The sequence below is a fragment of the Phasianus colchicus genome, chromosome 10 (genome assembly GCF_987193195.1).
Source record: "Phasianus colchicus chromosome 10, bPhaCol1.hap1.1, whole genome shotgun sequence".
NCBI classification, from domain to species: domain Eukaryota; kingdom Metazoa; phylum Chordata; class Aves; order Galliformes; family Phasianidae; genus Phasianus; species Phasianus colchicus.
In genome coordinates, this window is record NC_143445.1 from 5,677,981 (window position 1) to 5,692,694 (window position 14,714).

The following is a 14,714-nucleotide window of genomic DNA, read 5'->3' on the forward strand; positions in this document are numbered from 1 at the left end:
GGGCGGCTGCCTGACCCGGGGGGGCTGCGGGCCCCTGCCCGGTCCCGTGTAACCGTGCCGGAGGGCTCCCCGGGGACGGGAAGGAGAGGCCGTGGGCCGGGCGGTGATGCCAGGACTTGGTGCCGCGTGCACCCCGTGTCCCATCACCTTGAGTGCCACAGAATCATAAGATGATAGAATAATTAAGGTTGGAAACACCGGTAACATCATTAAGCCCAACCACCAACCCACACCTGTGATGGCTGACCATGTCCCTCAGCGTGACATCTACCCTTTCTTGAACACCTCCAGGGACGGCGACCCCACCTCCCTGTGCAGCTGTGCCAGTGCCTCACTGCTCTTTCTGAGCATTATTTCCTAATACCCAAACTGGTACAACTCGAGGCCATCGCCCCTCACCCCATTTCTGTCACCTGGGAGCAGAGGCCGACCCCCCCATCACTACAACCTTCTCTCAGGGGGTGGCAGAGAGTGATGAGGTCCCCCCTGAGCCAACACCCCCAGATGCTTTTCCTTCTCGTAGCTTTCCACCCACTCTGCCCCAAGCCTGGGTTGCTTGCCCTGGGTTGTTGTGGTCAAAGTGCAGGACCTGGTATTTGGTCTTGTTGACCTTCATCCCACTGGCCTCAGCCCAGTGATCCAACCTGTTCAGGTCCCTCTGCAGGGCCTTCCTACCCCCAGGCAGATGGATGCTGCACCCAACTTGGTGTCATCTGCAAATCTACTGAGGGTGCACTCCATCCCCTCATCCAGATCACCAATAAAGATATTGAACAGGATGTGTCCTCGTACCAACCCCTGGGGAATGCTACTCATGACCAGCTGCCAGCTGGATCTCAGTCCATCCACCACCACTCTCTGGGCCCAGCTTTCCAGTTCTTTACCCTGCAACACATGTACTGTCCCAGCCACTGCATCTGCTTCTTCAGGAGAATGCTGTGGGAGAGAGCCAAAGACTTTGCTGAAGTCTACATAGATTACATCCACAGCCTTTCCCTCATCCACCAGCTGGGTCAGCCGGTCATAGGAGATCAGGTTGGTTAGACAGGACCTGCTTGTCATGAAGCCATGCTGGCTGGGCCTGATCCCCTGGTTGTCCTGCACATGCCGTCTGATCTCACTGGATGATCTGCTCCATAACCTTCCCTAGCACTGAGGTCAGGCAGACACATCTGTAGTTCCCCAGATCCTCCTTATGACCCTTCCTGTAGGTGCATGTCACATTAACCACCTGCAGTCATCTGACACCTCCCCAGCTGACCAGGACCACTGATAAGATGATGGAAAGCAGTTTGGCAATCGCCTCACCAGCTCCCTCAGCAACCCCAGGTGGGTCCCAACAGCCCCACAAACTTGGTACAGCCCAGGTGAGGCAGCGGATTGCTGTTTCCTTCTGAATGTGGGGTTTTGTTCTGCTCCCCACTCCTGCCTTCCAACCCAGGGGGCTGAATACCTTGAGTTTTACTGGCTTGACTATTAAAGGCAGACGTAAAGAAGGCATTGAGAATCTCAGCCTTATCCTCAGTGACAGCATTCCTCACCACAGCCCCGACACGGCTGACGGAGCCCTGTGTGAGGCACTGCATCCCATGGCCACCCCACGAGGACATTGCTGAGCACACTGTGCTGCTGGTGGCACATTAACTGGATGGGAGGCGGTGGGGTCAGAGTCCGGCGGTCAGTGTCCGTGGGGCCGTGGGCAGGGGATGCACCGCGCCGCAGCGCTGCCGAAATCCATAGCAGCTCTCCTGCGGGCTCGCAGCACAGCTGGCTGTGCCATGGCTGCTTCCACACCTCGTGTCCCCCTACCCCGTGAGCTGCTGCGGCCGCTGGCCGTGCCTCACCGGCTGCTGCTGGGGCCGGGGCCCAGCAACGTGTCCCCCCGAGTGCGGGCAGCTGGTGGCCAGCAGATCCTGGGCCACATGCACCCCGAGGTGCTGCAGGTGAGTGGCTCTGCCCTGGCTGCCCACACCTCCTGCATTACCAGGCTGACAGCGGTGCTGGTCCTCATCTCAGGTGATGGATGACATCAAGGCGGGCATCCAGTATGCCTTCCAGACACAGAACCGGCTCACTTTGGCCATCAGCGGTACCGGGCACTGCGCCATGGAGGCTGCCCTCATCAACCTGCTGGAGGGCAATGACACCATGCTGGTGGGCACCAACGGCATCTGGGGACAGCGAGCTGCTGACATCGCCAGGAGGCTCGGTATGGTTGCTTATGGGCGAGGTGGCAGCATGAGCCCTGCAGCAGGGTGCCTGCTGCTCCCACCCAGATGATGGGAAACATAGCAGAGAGCTCGGGTTTTATGGGGTGGCACCCTCAGAGTGGTTTATGGCAGACCCCCGATTAATGCGTGCCCAAAACTCCCCGTCCCTGTGCACATTACCCCCCAGGAGCCAAGGTCCATGAGCTGCTGAAGCCTCCGGGCGAGTACTTCACCCTGCAGGACATTCAGGAGGTGTGTGCCACCCGTGGGGCACCGGGACCAAGCCCCCTATGGGTACTCACCTTGCTGTTCCCACTAGGGCCTGGCACAGCACAAACCCTCGATGCTCTTCATCACCCATGGCGAGTCCTCCACGGGGGTCCTGCAGCCGCTGGAGGGGCTGGGCGAGCTGTGCCACCGGTCAGTGTGCCCGGGGACCCCACCAGGGCTGGGCTGCAGGGAACTGTGGGGCTGAGCTCTGTCCCCCTCCAGGCACGGCTGCCTGCTGCTTGTGGATGCGGTGGCATCGCTCGGGGGAGCGCCCATCCTCATGGACCAGCAGGGTGAGAGCCACGGTGCCAGTGTGGCACAGGGGTCCCTGTGTGTCCCCACACCAGCATCTGTGTTGTGTGCCCTGTGTTTCCCACTGGAAATGGGGCACAGAGTCCTTGCTCAGAGCCCTTGGTCCCTCTCATGCAGGGATTGATGTACTGTACACGGGGTCCCAGAAAGCCCTCAGTGCCCCCCCTGGCAGCTCTCCCATCTCATTCAGTGAGCGAGCAAGGTAAGGGCAGCCCTGTCCCAGCAGAGCTGGGGGCACAGGTAGCTGAAGCCTCCTTGGCCACATCCCTTGGCTGCAGTGCCAACCCAGTACTTGCTTTGGGCTCCGTGCTCCAGGGCCAGCAGTGGGTAGAGAGCTTTCCCTTCCATGGGGCAGCACTCAAGCCCTGTGTTCTGCCAGGGAGAAGATGCTGAGGAGGAAGACGAGGCCCCCATCCTTCTACCTGGACATGGACTGTCTGGCAAGCTACTGGGGCTGCAGTGGCGAGCCGCGCATGTGAGGGCAGGCTGTACCCGCACAGGAGGCTGTGGCTGTCCCACCACATACCTAACCCTAACCTTAAATCAATCCTTCTTTGACCCAAAGCCTCCTCTTATCCAGTTGCTCTGCTCCATTTGCATTTCTTCTCCTTGCCCCCAAAACAGCCCCTTTGTTCCAGCTTTGCATCCCTACCCAGGTCCCCTCCCCAGGAATTGTGGGGCTCTGCCACTGCTCCCCACCACTCCCCACCCCGCAGAGCCATGTGCCTTCTCCAGGGGCTCGCAGGGGCTGAACCTGCCCTGGGGCCTCTGAATTTTGCAGGTACCACCACACGGTGCCCATCAGCGGCATCTTCTGCCTGCGGGAGGCCTTGGCCATTCTGGCAGAACAGGTGAGCTGGGCACAAGGACAGCTAAGCTGAGCCATGCCTATGTTACAGCAGGGTTTGGGGAGCAGAGGGTGCACAGCTGTCCCCAGCAGTGCTGGCACGGGACATTCAGGCAGGGGACATCTATTCTGTGCTGCCAGGGCCTGGAGAACTCGTGGGAGCAGCACCAGGCTGTCTGCACTCGCCTGTGCCAGGGGCTGCAGGATCTGGGGCTGGAGCTCTTTGTGAAGGAGGAAGTAAGTGCAGGATCTGGGCACAGCCCTGTACAGCTCAGAGCTTCCCTGGTGCTGGAGAGGGACCCCAGTTTGGGGAAGCAGATAGGAGACACGGCTTTAACCCAGTACCTTTCCTCCGCAGGCAGTGCGGCTGCCCACTGTCACCACCGTCAGGGTGCCTGAAGGCTACAACTGGAAGGAGATCACAGCCTTCCTGATGGATAAGCACAGCATTGAGATCTCTGGGGGCCTAGGCCCCACTGCAGGCAAGGTGTGCTCCCCTTCCCTAAGCCAACATGGGGCTGCAGCCATCAGCAGTGCACCATGAAATTGATACAGGGCTGTGCATCCTGCTGCCTGTGCAGCAACACTCCTTGCCACGCAGATTCGCACATAATTGAGTAGCTGCACACATAATTAATTAGTAGGGTAGCATATCTTTATCGTGACAGAGAGAAAATGAGGGTTAAATAGGAACAGACTGGGACGCTCACACAGCTCGTTGTGTGCCCCACACGAGGACCAAAGGTGGGTGCTGCAGGGGAAACCCTCCCTTCTCCTCCAGGTGCTGCGGATCGGCCTCATGGGCTACAATGCGACCCAGGACAACGTGGACCGCCTGCTGCGGGCCCTGCGAGACGCCCTGCAGCACTGCCAGCACAGCAGGCTGTGAGCAAATGCCCACAGGGAGCAGCACGTCGGCAGGGCACGGCACAGAGGTGGCCAACAGCCTTCCTCCTTTTCCCAATGCCCTGCTCCCCATCCCGCCTGGCCCGGGGTGCAGCAGCCCAATGTGTTTGGAGGGGGGAAGGGGGATAGGATCCAGCTTCAGCCCTCCTCCCCTCGCATCCTTTCCATCACCACCACCCATCTGCTGCAGACGTGTGCTGCTTCCCAGTGCCACCTTTCCTGAATAAAGCCACACAGCTCCATGCTGCTCCCCTGCCCTGCAGCTTGCCTGGTCTCTCCGGGATCCAAAAGGAAAGGTGCAGCTGCGGGAAGCTCTGCAAAGTCCCAGCACAGGGATAGAGGCAGAGCTGGGCCAGTTCCTGCCGATCTTTGGAGCAGAAAGGTTTCTTCCCTTCCCAACAAAGCCTGGGGTTCCCCACAGCCTGGGTTCCCCTCACCCCAGAGTGAGCACGGGGGTGACAGTGAGTCCCGCTCAGCTGTGCAGTGGGATGTCTCTGCGGAGCTTGCTGAGGAGCCGGGACATGGCTGAGCGGCGCGTGGCATCCTGGATCTGGTACACCTGGAGCTAAGCAGAGACATGTGTGGTGAGGGAGGGGACCCCCTGCAGCGCTGCCATCATCTGCCACACGCCACAGCAGGGCAGGCAGCACGTAATAGCTCAGGGCAAGAGGTTTTGGGATGAACCCTGTGCTGCCCAGCCGACTTCAGGCATTGATGGAGCTCTGAGAACAGCTGAGTGCAGAGCCAGGGTCTCAGCATTCCCTCCCAGTTACCTGGCTGAGCAGGATGTCAAAATAGGCCGTGTCCCAGTATGCCCCATCCTTGGCAGGGAGCTGCAGGAGGGCTCGGAGGGCTGGGTCCGCCTGCACGCCATCGGGACGCGTCGGGAGGCCAAAGTGGAAGCGGAGGAAGCGTGCAGGGTCCCATGCAAAGGCCTCCACTTTGGGGTAAAGTGAGGCCAGGCGGTGTGGATCCCCCTGGAAAAGGTTCTGCTCCGGGTGCAGGAAGTGGGGCAGGTGCTGCGTGGCCAGGCAGCGCAGGAGGACCACCAGCAGTCTGTAGACAGAGCCCTCCAGGTCCTGCCAATCCTCAGGAGAGGGGAACAGCTCTGTGCTCCACAGCAGCACCATCTACAAAGGGGGAAAATGAAGTGCAGGATATTCCTGGGGAAGCCCACATACCTTCACGTCCCCAAGGCCGCTCCGCAGCCAGACCCAGTGCTCAGCCCAGCATCACACCCGCCTGTCCTCGTGTTCACATCTGGAGCTTTTCCTTTGCTCCCTTAAGGGATCGCAGCTACGGAGCAGCTCTGAAAGGATGCACACAGGCTCCCCACAGGTGTGAAATATTAACATGCCTCAGCTGCCTCAGCACTGTGCTGGGAGGGGCCGGTCCGTGACTTCCAGCAGCACATCACAACAGGAGGCAGGTACAGCCCAGCACCGACCTCTGTGTGCCCAGCCAGGCATGCAGGAAGGAGCTGCCCCTCGTGCTGGGGCCCCAAGGCTGATCACATCCGTGTGACAGCAGCGATGTGCTGGGGCTGCTGCCTTTGCTCCCTCATCAGTGGGAGAGGAGTTTTGAGGCTCCAGCCAAGCAGAAAACCTGAGTGAAAGCCTGCAGTCAGCCTGCATTTCTCCAGAAGCCCACAGGAGGTGCTTTGTGAAGGATAAACATGCACCGGGCTTTTTTTTTTTTTTTTTTTTTTTTTTTTTTTTTTCCCTTTAAACGTCAAAGAACACGACATGAAATAAAACCTGTTGGATTCGGGTTGCTTTGGGCTGGGGCCGCGTTCTCCACCTCCGCCCTGGCAGAGAGGGCTGTGATTGCGACAGCGGTGCCGTCCCCGGCACAGCCCCTTCCCAACCAGCGTCACCATCTGGCATGGGCCCAAAGTTCCAAAAACAGGTTGGGTGGGGAGACAGGGCCTTGTCAGATCCAAAAATGGGCACCTCCCGGTGCACCGGGGTGCAGGACAACCCACGGCATGGCCGACATAGCCTGCCCTTTTCCAAACATGGCTTTGGTCCCTCTGGGTTTTGGGGACGTTCCTCCCTCTGGCAGGACCTACCTTTAGGTGGTTGAAGGTGAGACCGTCCCTCCCATCCTCTTCCCTCCAGTCCTGGCTGCGGAGCTGCTCCAGCAGGCGCAGGCTGTCCAGCCGGGGTCCCTGCAGTGTGTCCACGGCCCAGAGCAGCTTCAGGATGGGGAGGTGGGTAGAGAGCCTGGGGAGGAAGCAGTGAGCTGCTGGAGAGGCTAAAGAGGGTGCAGCAGCTCACTCCAGGCATGCAGCATCCTGGTCCCAACTCTGCTGGGCAGGGGACGTGCAGGGTGCCGGCAGCTCCTGCCCTCCCACCAGGGACATGGGTGGGGTGCAGCAGGGCTGTGCTCCTCAACACACTGGCCCCACCTGGGTTAGACAACTGGTGTGAGCCTGAAATTAGCCTGGGCTGGTCCAGCTGGATGCTCGGCCCCTCCTTGTGGCTGGGTGCAGGGTACATGTCACCTTGACCCCTCTCAGCTCTGCTGTCAGGCACCCAATCTGTATGCAAAGCTCTAGAACAACCCTACCGTTGTGGCACTGCTGCGTACCAGGGCTGCTCACCTCCAGCAGTGTTTGGAGGCTGGGACAAAGTGAGCATCTCCGGTGGCCTTTTGGAGGGTGCCCTCGGGGAAGCCGCGGTCGTGCTGCCTCCCATCCAGCCCTGGGGTCTCCTGCTGACTCCTGACCACCGGGACCACATCAAAGCGGATGGTTCTCCAGCCACCACGCACCAACAGGGACAGCTCCATGGCATCTTCCTTCAGATTTTCGGCACTGACGTCACCTGGTGACAAGCGAGGAGGAGGTGAGGAGGTCACCACAGCTGGTCCTGCAGGCTGAGAGGGTGTGCACCACAGCACTCCTGGGCCATCCCACCCTGCTCCATTCAGCCCTTCCCAATTCTGCGGTTTGGCCGTGGTTCCCTAGCAAATGCCATCTCCAAACCCCACTGGGGTCGTTTTGGGGATGGAGGAGCAGCTGCGTGGGCACAGTGTGTTAGAAGCTGAGGGAGGCGGGGATAGTGCAGATGGAGCGAGCGGTACGCACCTGGCTGCAGGAGGGAGCGGCGCTGGCACTGCACAATGGCTGACACAAGGAGCTCTTTCAGGCGCTGCAGGACTTTGCCCGGTGCCAGGCACCGTACCTGCTCCATCCCACCCGTGGTGCACGTGCTGGTCCAGTCCCCCACTCCAGTCACCACAGAGGGCACCTCGAGGCTGCAGGCACCCAGGTGCCCGTGTCCCGTGCTCCCGGTGTCCGTGGGCTGGCACGGCCGCACCCGCAGGGCATCGCCATCGATGCGCAGTGGCACCTCCACCACGACGGCATCCTCGGAGGCGCAGAGCACAAACTCGAAGGCTTCCAGGTTCCTGGAGTAGTCCACCAGGAAGCGGGGCTCTTCGGTGTGAACGTGCTCCAGCAAGGTCAGCAGGATGTCCTCGGCTTGCTGGAAGTGCTGCACCCGCTGCCCCTGGCGGGACGCGACCACCTCCAGGCAGCTGCGCCAGCGGCACCCACTCGCTGCCATGGCTGGGGCTGTACGGCTGTGAGCAGAGAGCTCCGTGGGAGGGAGGGCGGGGAGGGAGCGGGTGCTGGGCGGGGGGAACCCCGGCTGAGGAGTGGCACCTGGGCGAGAGCCGGGGCGAGCCAAGGGCAGGGCAGCGGCTGGAGATGGAGCTGCGCCGTCATCGCCTCTGCCGCCCTGCAGTGTGCTTGGCCTCGTGTGTCTTGCTACGACCATCACTTGTACTTGGCTCTGGTGAGACTGCACCTCAGCCCTGATGTTTCTGCCCATAGAAGTGTGGCTGCCCCATCCCCGCAGGTGCTCAGGACCGAACTGGATGGGGCCCTGGGAGCCTGACCTGGTGGGGGGCACCCAGCCTCAGTAGGGATTTGGAACTTGGTGGGCTGTAAGGTCCCTCCCAACCCAACTGTTCTATGATTCTATAAAGTGAGCCCAGATCCTCCACATTCCCAAAGTGTCTCAGGACCTTTTAGGAGAGGCTTTCCTAGGCAGGGGCATGCAGCAGAGAGTGCTGATAGAGTCCACGAACCTATGGGCTGCCAAAGAGGATGGCCGCAGCTGGGGCTGCCAGGGGCAAGATGGAGATGTGCAGAAGGAGCAGGAGTGCTTGTGCTGCAGCATCTGCTGCAATCTGCCTGGAAAGCCCTCGGGAGCACTCGTAGATGGGGAGCGGGTTGGCTGTTGTTCCAGCCTGCAGTGCATGCCTGGAAGCAGCAGGAATGCAGAGGGTCAGCACTCAAGAGAGCAATTCAAATAGGGATGCACACGGGAAGGACACCCCCAACACAAAACAGAGAGAGGAACTCCAGCCAGAACGGGCCTGCAAATCATTGACATCAAAGGTTGTTTGGGAACCAAATGCAACTGCATCAAAAAATGCCTCCCCCCAAATCCCTGTCACGACCATCCCTGCCTACGGCCTCCTGCCAGGCTCCCTAAATGTCATACACAGAGACTTTGGGCAGCCACCAACCAGCTCTTTGCACTTGCAGGTTGGATCCAGCCCAACCCTCCATGCCGTGGGAGGTGATCCTGTGAGCACACGGCTCTAACAATGTGCCCAAACCTCATCCCACCCTGGCTGTGCAGAAAGCAGAGCCCAGGGCTTTGACACTTCTGGGCAGGGAGGATTTTGCTGCAGCCTCTTGCTCTCTGTCTCTTGCCTTTATGCTTGCTGCTCCAAAATGAAGACTTGGGTCAAGCACCAGCCCAGCCCATTTCCTCCACACAGGACATGGTTGTGGGCCCACATCTGAGGAAGACCTCAAGCACTTGACCCAGGTGCAAAGAAGCAGCAGACAGATGGAAATCCTTCCAGGGCCACTCTAGAGCTGCAGGTGGGAGGCACAGCCTCCTGCTGCTAACAGAGGGATGGGTGCTCAGGACAGAGCAAGCAGTAGGCTCTAGCTTAGCACAGAAACACTGTGTTGAGCCATCAGGAAAAATTTCCTAACCATAAGGTCAGTTAGAGCATGGAATAATCTCCTCGGGGAAGTGCTGGAATGGCCATTGGAGCGGTGCGTGCTTGGTCTAGACGAGTCACCCGGGACGCTCGCAGGGAACGGCTCAGCGCTGGCAGAGGGGCTGGGCTGGATGAGGTAATAGGTCGTTTTCCATCTCTGCATTTTATGGTTCTACGAATTTTCACTCCATTAGAAACAGGAGAAAGAAAAAAAAAAGAAAGAAAGAAAAAAGAAGAAGAAGAAAAAAAAAAAGAGCGAGGGAGGGCAAGCAAGAGAGAGGAAAAAAACCAGCAGTGTGGGGATAGATGGCATGGCGCTTCCCGGCACCCTGCAGCAGCTCCCCAGCTGCCCCTGCACCACTCTGTGCTCCCGGTGTGGGGACATGGAGTGTGGCTGTTCCACCACGAAGAGAATGGGGTGGCTGTGAATTCTGGGGGACAGCGAGGTGCTGGCAAAGGACAAGGAGGGTGGGACATGAAAGGTTCGCCTTGCCGTGCCCCGCAGCCTGAACCCAGCGGCTCTGCATCGCTCGCTGCTGCAGCGTGGGGATGGGGGGCCCACCATCAGCCCCCAGCCTCCTGCTGTGCTTCTGCAGCAAGGATGGAGGCCATGCAGAGGCCAAGCGGCTCCCAGCGGCCCCGGCTGCCTCCCGTGTGCCCCAGGGAAGCAGGAGTCAGCCCGGAGCAGAACGGCCCCTAGCAGAAAGGCCGGGATCGGGGTGGGGGGAAAGGGAACCAGGGGACTTTGAGAGGAAGGGAGAGTAATTTAACATGACAGGCTGTTTATTTTGGCAAAAATGGTCTCCTTTCAACAGATTTCAAAGCCCAGCCCTGGGGCTGGGGGGGGGACCACACAGAGCAGGGGTTGGGGGGGCTCGATGGGGCGCCAACACCAGCATGCTTATTGTGGGGAGCTGGGGGGTCACAGCCTTAGGAAGGCTCAGGAGTGGGGCAGCTCCCCAGCACACGTGCCCTCGTGTGTGCACCGACATGTGCGTGGTCATTGTGCCATGTGCCCTCGCTGACAGCCCAGGGATGTGCACACACACTGGGCATGGGCACCGCTGGCTGCCGCGTGGGCACCGGTGCACACCCGCGCTCTCGCACACGTGCTGGCTCGCACGCACACGCGCACGTTCACACGCTCCCCTGGCCCCGGCTCCTTCCTGCGGGCCAGGGCTCAGCTGGAGTCTTGGCTCCCCCGGTGCAATTTCAAAAGAGGCTGTTTATAAAAAAAAAATGCTAGTAAAGAAATAATTATTATAATCACATTAAGGGATTGGCTGTAAAAGCCCTGCGAGAGCGCGGGGCTGCTGAGCGGGAGGAGCGGGGCTGTTCGTGCAGGGAGCGCAGGGGGGGCTTTTCCTGCATTTCACTCATTTTATTTTCAGTCCCAATCCAGTACCCCCCTCCCCTTCCTCCCCTTTATCCTGGGAAATGAAAACAATTTATTTAATGATGGATCATCCCTTTCTCTGGTCACTGACCTCCTGGGCTCATTTCTGCTGAGCTCGGCGGAAAACGCCAGGCTCGTTGTGGATCCCATCTGCGGGTGGGGGAAGGGAGGGGGGAGCTCACCCTCGGCCTTCCCAAAAACACAGCCCCGGGGAGCGGGTCGGGGCCGCCGGGGGCGGCTCTGAGCAGCATCAGCGCTTTTCCATGCCCTCGGGATCAGGGGATGGATGCAGGGCTGGGGCCGTCCCGCGCCCGTCCAGCTCCCCTTCATCCCTTCCTGGGCCATGTCCTGTTGCTCCCAACATGGTTCTTGTAAAAATGCATAAATATTTACACAAGAGTAATTTAAAAAACATGCTCTGTCAAGTAATCAAAGCACCAGCACATCCAAAGGGCTTTCAGCCCTATGGGGAAATCCGCTCTCGCTCCGTGCCGCCTCGATGCGATGCTGGAGGTGCTTGAGGGCTGCGGGATGCTGGTGCTGGGTGACTGCATCTCTGCATCTCTGCGTGGAAAAGTGTCACCGTGTGGGTCTGCAGGACAAGTATCTTCCTTGGCCGTGTCTTTGGTGGGCACATTGGGGATGCATTCGTGGTTGGACTTGGTGATCTTAGGGTTCTTTTCCAGCCTCATGGGTTGACATGGTGGGGATAGGTTGGCAGCTGGATAAGATGGTCTTAGCGATCTTTGCCAACCTCCGTGTTTTGATGATTCTACAAGTTGTCAGGACGCTGGTTTGGGAACTGCAGTGGAGAGGCTTGCCTGCACGAAGAAAAGCCACATCCTGCTGGTTGTCCCCCTCCCACTGCCTCTCCTCCAGGAGCTTTGACTGCTTTCGGTCTGGTCCCACCTTCAGCCCTAAGTCTTGCACCAGCACGGCTTGGGTGATGGCATTCATCCCTTGCCCTGCTCCCACCTGCTCTTGGGAGGTGCCCAGAGCCTGAGCCCCACCATCCTTCTCTCTGCAATGACCCCATGCCTGGGGCAGGGGGATGGAGTGTGCCCAGGAGCAGCACCACGAGCAAACTCTGCACCTACCTGATCCCCCAGTGCCTCCAGCTGTAGGGTTTGTTTCCTTCCCTGTAGGACCCCGGGGATGCAGAAAAAGCCCAAGCCAGGGCCAGAATTGCTCCATGTGCTGTGGTGCTTACAGGGAGACCCGGGGAGCTGTTAAAGATGCAGAGCCTGCTGAGCCCCTGTGCGTTTGGGTGGAGGGGCCAGCGGGTCAGCACGAAAGCGCTCGTATTAAATTCAAGCACATGGTTTGGATTTTGCTCTCCCCCTCTGCTACAGCTAATTAGGCCAAGTCCAGAGAATGTCCCCGCTGATCCCCAACACATGTGTGACACTGGTGGTCCCCGCGAGCACTGTCCCCAGGCGGGGGGGGGTCTGCAGGTGGCTCTGGGATGCGTGTGTGTGCACACGTGTGTGCGTGTGCATGGGAAGGAGGGGGTGGGGGGGTGGGGGGAAGAAAAGATTATGTTTTAATGAAGTTTTGAACTCATTATCTGGCCCGCATTCAAAGAATGCAAGAACGCTAATCATGCACATGAATGCGTGTGGTGGGAAGTGGCTGGAGGGGGGCCAAGAATACCGAGGTTACTGCAACACAGATCCTGTGCTCCCGAGTGCCGTTCTGCACGGCCGGGCACAACAGAGCCACCGTGCCACCATTGGGCCCTGGGGCACCCGGTCACCGTGGGCTGGCTGAGCACTTGGTGGTTGGTGGCCACTTGGTGGCCTGAAGGATGGCAAGGAGCAGAAGAAAATGGCTCTTGGCGGTGTTCGGTGGACCCGCTCTGCTCTGTGTATGAGAACATGGCTCTGTCCGACCCCAAGCAGAAGGTGACCCCAGGACCTGCTCCTGTTCCCAGCCTGGTGTGCAGCCCCATTAAGTCCCATGGCTCTCAGCAAACCTGGGATGGATGTGGAGGCTCTTGGGCACGTGTTGGGGGCTGACAAAGGAGAGGAGCACTCTGAATGCATTGCCACAGCCACTGCAGGCAAGGGAAAGAGGCATTTTGGAAAGGCAGTGCCAAGAGTGCAGGCAGATGCTGCGGGAAAGGGCTCTTTTCCCTCCTCTCCTCCCCAGCACTGAGCCCGGCTTCACACTGGGTCCAGCTTCTGACCCAAAGGAAATCGCTCAGGGCTGTGGCCAACAGCTGTTTTCCTGCCTCGGTTCCTGCTTTCAATTTAGTGTCCCAAATTCCGACAGCACGACGAGGCCATCGCCGCATCCCAAAACCCATTCATGCTCTAGGATGGGGACCCCTTTCCCCATGAGATGTGCCATGCAGGGATGCTCTGGTGAGCACATGGGGTGCTCTGGCTGAAGGGAACAGCATCATCGGGGTGCGGGGCACTTTGGGGTCCCCGGGGCAGCTCTGTCTGTGATGCTGGATGTGGCCCTGCATGGGGAGCGGGGACACGGCACAACCCTGATAGTAGATGTGACCCAGGTGCAGGCAGGAGCAGGGCCAGCATGTGGGTGTGGGGCAGCAGAGGGGCCGGGGGCTGCAGGGTACCCCAGCATCGCTGCGTCCTGTGGGATGGGGAAAAGAGCACAGCTTTAATGCCTTCCAGAAGATCAGCTGCGAGTGGCCAGGGAGGGTAATTCGTATCAAACTCATAAACCCTTTATTAGTGTCTCAGGGGGGAAATCCGGATGTGGCCGTTTATTTATTTTGGATTTCGCCTTTTTTTTTTTTTTCCCCCTCTCTTTTCCTTTTAACGTTGTCTTCCAGGAGATTTTTAAAGGGACAGGGCTGCCTCGCTGCTTTCATTGAGCTCTGTGTGCTCAGTGCCTGTGTAGGGCTGCCTTTGGGGCCAGCGGCCACGGACAAACCAACGGGGGGGGGCACTGTGCCGGGGGTACAACTCAGTGTGCTGTGAGCCCGCAATTGGCAGAGGGGGCAGCTTCCCATGGTGTACATCAATGCCTGCAGCCCTGGATCCTGCAGTCTGGGGACCCCTCACACTGCAGTGGCGGCACCCACGCGGTGCCCGTGCTGCGGCGGAGCCCCGCTGTTACTCACTGCAGCACTTCAGCCCTTACATAATTTGTTCCTTGGCTGGTGCTCAGCACACAGCACGGCCTCGCTGCAGCCTTCGCACTGCGGGGGCATAAAGCAGAACCCCCCGTGTTCCAACACCCCCCCCACTGCTTCTCGTGTCCCCAGGGCCACCTGCTGTCCATTGCATCCCCAGCGGCACCCCAGCGGGACAGCCCCGCTCCCCGCAGGGTTTCCCAGCGAGCTCTCTGGATAAGTGATGTGCTGCTGATAAACGCTTTGCTTCGGGGTTTGTTTGTTTTGCTTTTTTTTTTTTTTTTTAAATTATCACTATTTTTCTTTCCGAGGAGACAAAGAGGCCCTTGAGCCGAAAAGCGTAACTTAAAACATCGCATTCCTGAAAAGAATTTCCTGATAATATTTTTAGCACCCGAAAAAAAAAAAAATAAAGAAGGGAAAAAAGCAAATAACGGCGTTTGTTCCCTCCCCCCCCCCCACCCGCTCTCTCTCGGGCCCCGTTCGGGGGAGCAGCGGCCGCCAACCGGGGCAGCGCGAACACCCCGCGCGTGGGGACCCCACGGCCACGCCTCCTTTATTTGCATAGACACGCCCACAACGCGATCAGCGTTCCCATTGGTCAGCTGCGCCCGGGCTATGCAAATGCGCCCCCAG

General features: G+C 59.2%; 2 protein-coding genes across 2 annotated transcripts; one reads left to right on the plus strand and one right to left on the minus strand.

Moving 5' to 3' along the window:
• Positions 1-577: 577 nt before the first annotated feature.
• Positions 578-4,792, plus strand: AGXT (alanine--glyoxylate aminotransferase). The gene is made up of 11 exons (XM_031596491.2): positions 578-1,943; positions 2,017-2,209; positions 2,398-2,462; positions 2,530-2,630; positions 2,703-2,773; positions 2,910-2,994; positions 3,172-3,267; positions 3,574-3,643; positions 3,781-3,876; positions 3,998-4,126; positions 4,421-4,792. The coding sequence occupies exons 1-11, from the start codon at positions 1,707-1,709 to the stop codon at positions 4,526-4,528; spliced, it is 1,251 nt and encodes a 416-aa protein (XP_031452351.1). The 5' UTR covers positions 578-1,706; the 3' UTR covers positions 4,529-4,792.
• Positions 4,793-4,897: 105 nt separating this feature from the next.
• Positions 4,898-8,159, minus strand: MAB21L4 (mab-21 like 4). The gene is made up of 5 exons (XM_031596490.2): positions 7,637-8,159; positions 7,151-7,373; positions 6,617-6,770; positions 5,319-5,675; positions 4,898-5,110 (listed from the first exon to the last, which is right to left on the minus strand). The coding sequence occupies exons 1-5, from the start codon at positions 8,115-8,117 to the stop codon at positions 5,018-5,020; spliced, it is 1,308 nt and encodes a 435-aa protein (XP_031452350.2). The 5' UTR covers positions 8,118-8,159; the 3' UTR covers positions 4,898-5,017.
• Between the last annotated feature and the right edge of the window lie 6,555 nt (positions 8,160-14,714).